Below are 3,366 nucleotides of genomic sequence, written 5' to 3'. Positions count from 1 at the left end.
TGCTTGGCTCTTTTACTTACTTAATCGAAAACCTTTCTGCAGGGAATGACCTGTCAGCCTCCTGTCCTGTAGCACAGAAGGATGAACGCTGGGTTCTGCTCTAACCTTATTACCTGAAAGGCCTTTGTGCCAGTATTAGCCACACCAGAGCTCTGGGCAAGGAACTCGTTAGGCAGCTGGGAGGCACTGGGGCAAGGCTGTATCCAGTCCCTTCCTCCACACCCACTCCCTTCCCTCCCATTCCCAGGACACATAAGCCTCTCTGCAGAGCAGGATCTATTTCTGGCATGGCAATCAAGACACCTGTTAATCATGTCTAAGTACCACAAATAAGATCTGACCTGATAAGCAGCAGGTATGGCAGGAGCACAGTTCTCAGGTTTGTTTATTTCCTTTGAGGTGTGGATATCTCCTTCAACTTTTGTTCATTTTCATAGAATCACAAAATCCCAGGATATGCTGAGTTGGATGGGACCCACAAGGATCACGCAGTCCACCCAAGGACAGTTTCTGCAGTAGTGTGTCACCACTCCTCCCCTGGTGTCCCAGTAGAGCACAGCATCCTTGACAGGACTGGCCAGCTCGCTGCTGCTGGCAGAAAGTTAATTAATCCTGTTTCACAGAGTGGGCCACTGGAGCCTCAGTGAAGCAGCTGTAGAATTGCTATAACCAGAACTTCTTCTTATTACAGCCCTGGAGTAATGAAAATATAATTACTTCAATTGCGGCAAGCGTGGGTGCCCAGCAGCCTGCCTGGAAAGCCTTTCACTGCAGCTGTGCTCCTCGGGCAGCAGAGCCCACCTCAGACAGGGCTCTCTGACAGCCTGGTATGCTGCACATGGGCTGGGGCCAGCCGGGCTGGTGGCCTCAGCAGCAGAGCCCACCTCAGACAGGGTTCCCTGACACTCTGTGGGATGCTGCACATGGGCTGGGGCCAGCCGGGCTGGTGGCCACAGCAGCAGCTGGTTTTATCACGTACCAAATTCCCAACAGCCATTCCTCTGTGCTCAGGCTTCAGTAGGACTCTGGGCTCGCAGCAAGGCTCCAGACCCATCCCACGGGTAGGATCACACCTGCCTGCCCCCTTCCTGCCCAGGAGCTGCACCTCCTTCTCTCCCCAGAAGGCATGGGAGGACCTGCCTGTGGCATCTGTGACACACAGGTGCCACCAGCCCCGGGCAGGCCCGGCAGAGGTGGCACAGGTTCTGCAGAGGTGGCACATGGCCTGGCTGAGGTGGCACAGGTTCTGCAGAGGTGGCACAGGTACTGCAGAGGTGGCACATGGCCTGGCTGAGGTGGCACAGGTACTGCAGAGGTGGCACAGGACCTGCAGAGGTAGCACAGGCCCGGCAGAGGTGGCACAGGCCCCGCAGAGGTGGCACATGGCCTGGCTGAGGTGGCACAGGCCCGGCTGAGGTGGCACAGGCCCGGCAGAGGTGGCACAGGCCCGGCTGAGGTGGCACAGGCCCTGCAGAGGTGGCACAGGCCCTGCAGAGGTGGCACAGGTTCTGCAGAGGTGGCACAGGTACTGCAGAGGTGGCACAGGCCTGGCAGAGGTGGCACAGGCCCTGCAGAGGTGGCACAGGTTCTGCAGAGGTGGCACAGGCCCTGCAGAGGTGGCACAGGCCCGGCAGAGGTGGCACAGGCCCTGCAGAGGTGGCACAGGTTCTGCAGAGGTGGCACAGGCCCTGCAGAGGTGGCACAGGTTCTGCAGAGGTGGCACAGGCCCTGCAGAGGTGGCACAGGCCCGGCTGAGGTGGCACAGGCCCTGCAGAGGTGGCACATGGCCTGGCTGAGGTGGCACAGGCCCGGCAGAGGTGGCACAGGCCCTGCAGAGGTGGCACAGGCCCGGCTGAGGTGGCACAGGCCCTGCAGAGGTGGCACAGGTTCTGCAGAGGTGGCACAGGCCCTGCAGAGGTGGCACAGGCCCTGCAGAGGTGGCACATGGCCTGGCTGAGGTGGCACAGGCCCGGCTGAGGTGGCACAGGTTCTGCAGAGGTGGCACAGGCCCTGCAGAGGTGGCACAGGCCCTGCAGAGGTGGCACATGGCCTGGCTGAGGTGGCACAGGCCCGGCTGAGGTGGCACAGGCCCTGCAGAGGTGGCACAGGCCCTGCAGAGGTGGCACATGGCCTGGCTGAGGTGGCACAGGCCCGGCTGAGGTGGCACAGGCCCTGCAGAGGTGGCACAGGCCCTGCAGAGGTGGCACATGGCCTGGCTGAGGTGGCACAGGCCCGGCTGAGGTGGCACAGGCCCGGCTGAGGTGGCACAGGCCCTGCAGGCCTTTGGCGGTGCTGGGGCTGCCCACAGCCGCGTACCCCGGCTGTCCCCGGACCCCGCTGCACAGAGAGCCGTGCCCACACGCCCCTGGGTGTTCCCGCTGCCTCATAAACAGCTTTGCAGGGCATTCACAAGTCAGGGAAAGCAAAAGCCCACTTCCATCCGGTATTTCCTGGGGTTGTGCTGCAGCAGCTCCTCTGAACACGCTTGACCCTGCTCACCCAGCGGGGCTGAGCCGCTGGGCACCAGCTGTGCCAGCCGCTGCTGCCACCACGGTGTCACCTTCCCTGAGCCCGGCCCTGTGACTTGCCCAGCCACGGGAGACAGGCCACGTGCAGGTGCCAGGCGGCTGTGCCCCGGCTGAGTGCCGAGCTCCGTGCCACAGCACGGCTTTGAGCTGCCTCGCCTCTTGCCTCCCATGCCCCAGCAGACACGGAGAGCCACCCTCACCATCCACTCCTGCACGAGCACAGGGACCCACCCCACCGTGCAGAGGCTCCTGCAGCCCCCCAGAGCAGCACACCTGTGAGAGCAGTCTGCACTGCCGGGGCCGGGCAGGGCTCCCAGAGCAGGCTCTCCAGGTGCACAAGAAGCCGTGCATACCTCATTTATTGCCACTTGCAGATACAGCTGAATTTTGTAAAAAAAAAAAAAAAAAATCAGTGATGTGTGTGATAATCTAGGTGATATACGTGTAAATCCATGTGACACATGTGATTTAAAATATTGGAGAGCCTCAGGGTAACAGGAAAATAAAATCCAAAACACCCCCCAACAGTGTGAGCAGAAAGAAACTGAAAAATCTGAGGTAAACAAAGAGAAAAGGAGCATTATATTTTCAACCTTGTAAAGCACAAAGCATTAGTAAATAGATGCTTAAGGGTATAAAACAGTAAAAAGGTGCAAAAAGCACAGAGGCAATGGTTTTTTTACAACAAAATAATTAATATTATTATTCTTCTGTTGGCCTTAGTTGAACTTTCAGAGATTCAGGCAAGCTCTCACATGCTACAGACAAACAGGACTGCAGCACTCTGTACTGCTGTGGCTCCCTTGTAGGCAATAAATATATCAACTCCCTTGAATTT

General features: G+C 58.5%; 1 protein-coding gene across 33 annotated transcripts; it reads left to right on the top strand.

Moving 5' to 3' along the window:
- Nucleotides 1–309: 309 nt before the first annotated feature.
- Nucleotides 310–2,856, top strand: LOC128808875 (uncharacterized). Of its 33 annotated transcripts, none has more exons than XM_053980516.1 (6): nt 310–1,274; nt 1,457–1,525; nt 1,566–1,716; nt 1,798–1,937; nt 1,979–2,038; nt 2,222–2,856. In XM_053980516.1, exons 1-6 carry the CDS (start codon nt 1,127–1,129, stop codon nt 2,581–2,583), a joined length of 930 nt encoding a protein of 309 aa, XP_053836491.1. In that variant the 5' UTR covers nt 310–1,126; the 3' UTR covers nt 2,584–2,856. The 33 variants fall into 33 exon arrangements, 32 of the variants coding, with proteins under 32 accessions (XP_053836491.1, XP_053836472.1, XP_053836470.1 ...); XM_053980497.1 differs by having other exon boundaries at nt 1,437–1,525; nt 1,798–1,897; XM_053980495.1 differs by having other exon boundaries at nt 1,437–1,525; nt 1,566–1,736.
- The last annotated feature ends 510 nt before the right edge of the window (nt 2,857–3,366 follow it).

This window comes from Vidua macroura, chromosome 6 (genome assembly GCF_024509145.1).
Source record: "Vidua macroura isolate BioBank_ID:100142 chromosome 6, ASM2450914v1, whole genome shotgun sequence".
Lineage (NCBI taxonomy): Eukaryota > Metazoa > Chordata > Aves > Passeriformes > Viduidae > Vidua > Vidua macroura.
The sequence above is the reverse complement of the archived record's forward strand: the minus strand, read 5'-3'. Positions and strand labels throughout refer to the sequence as shown.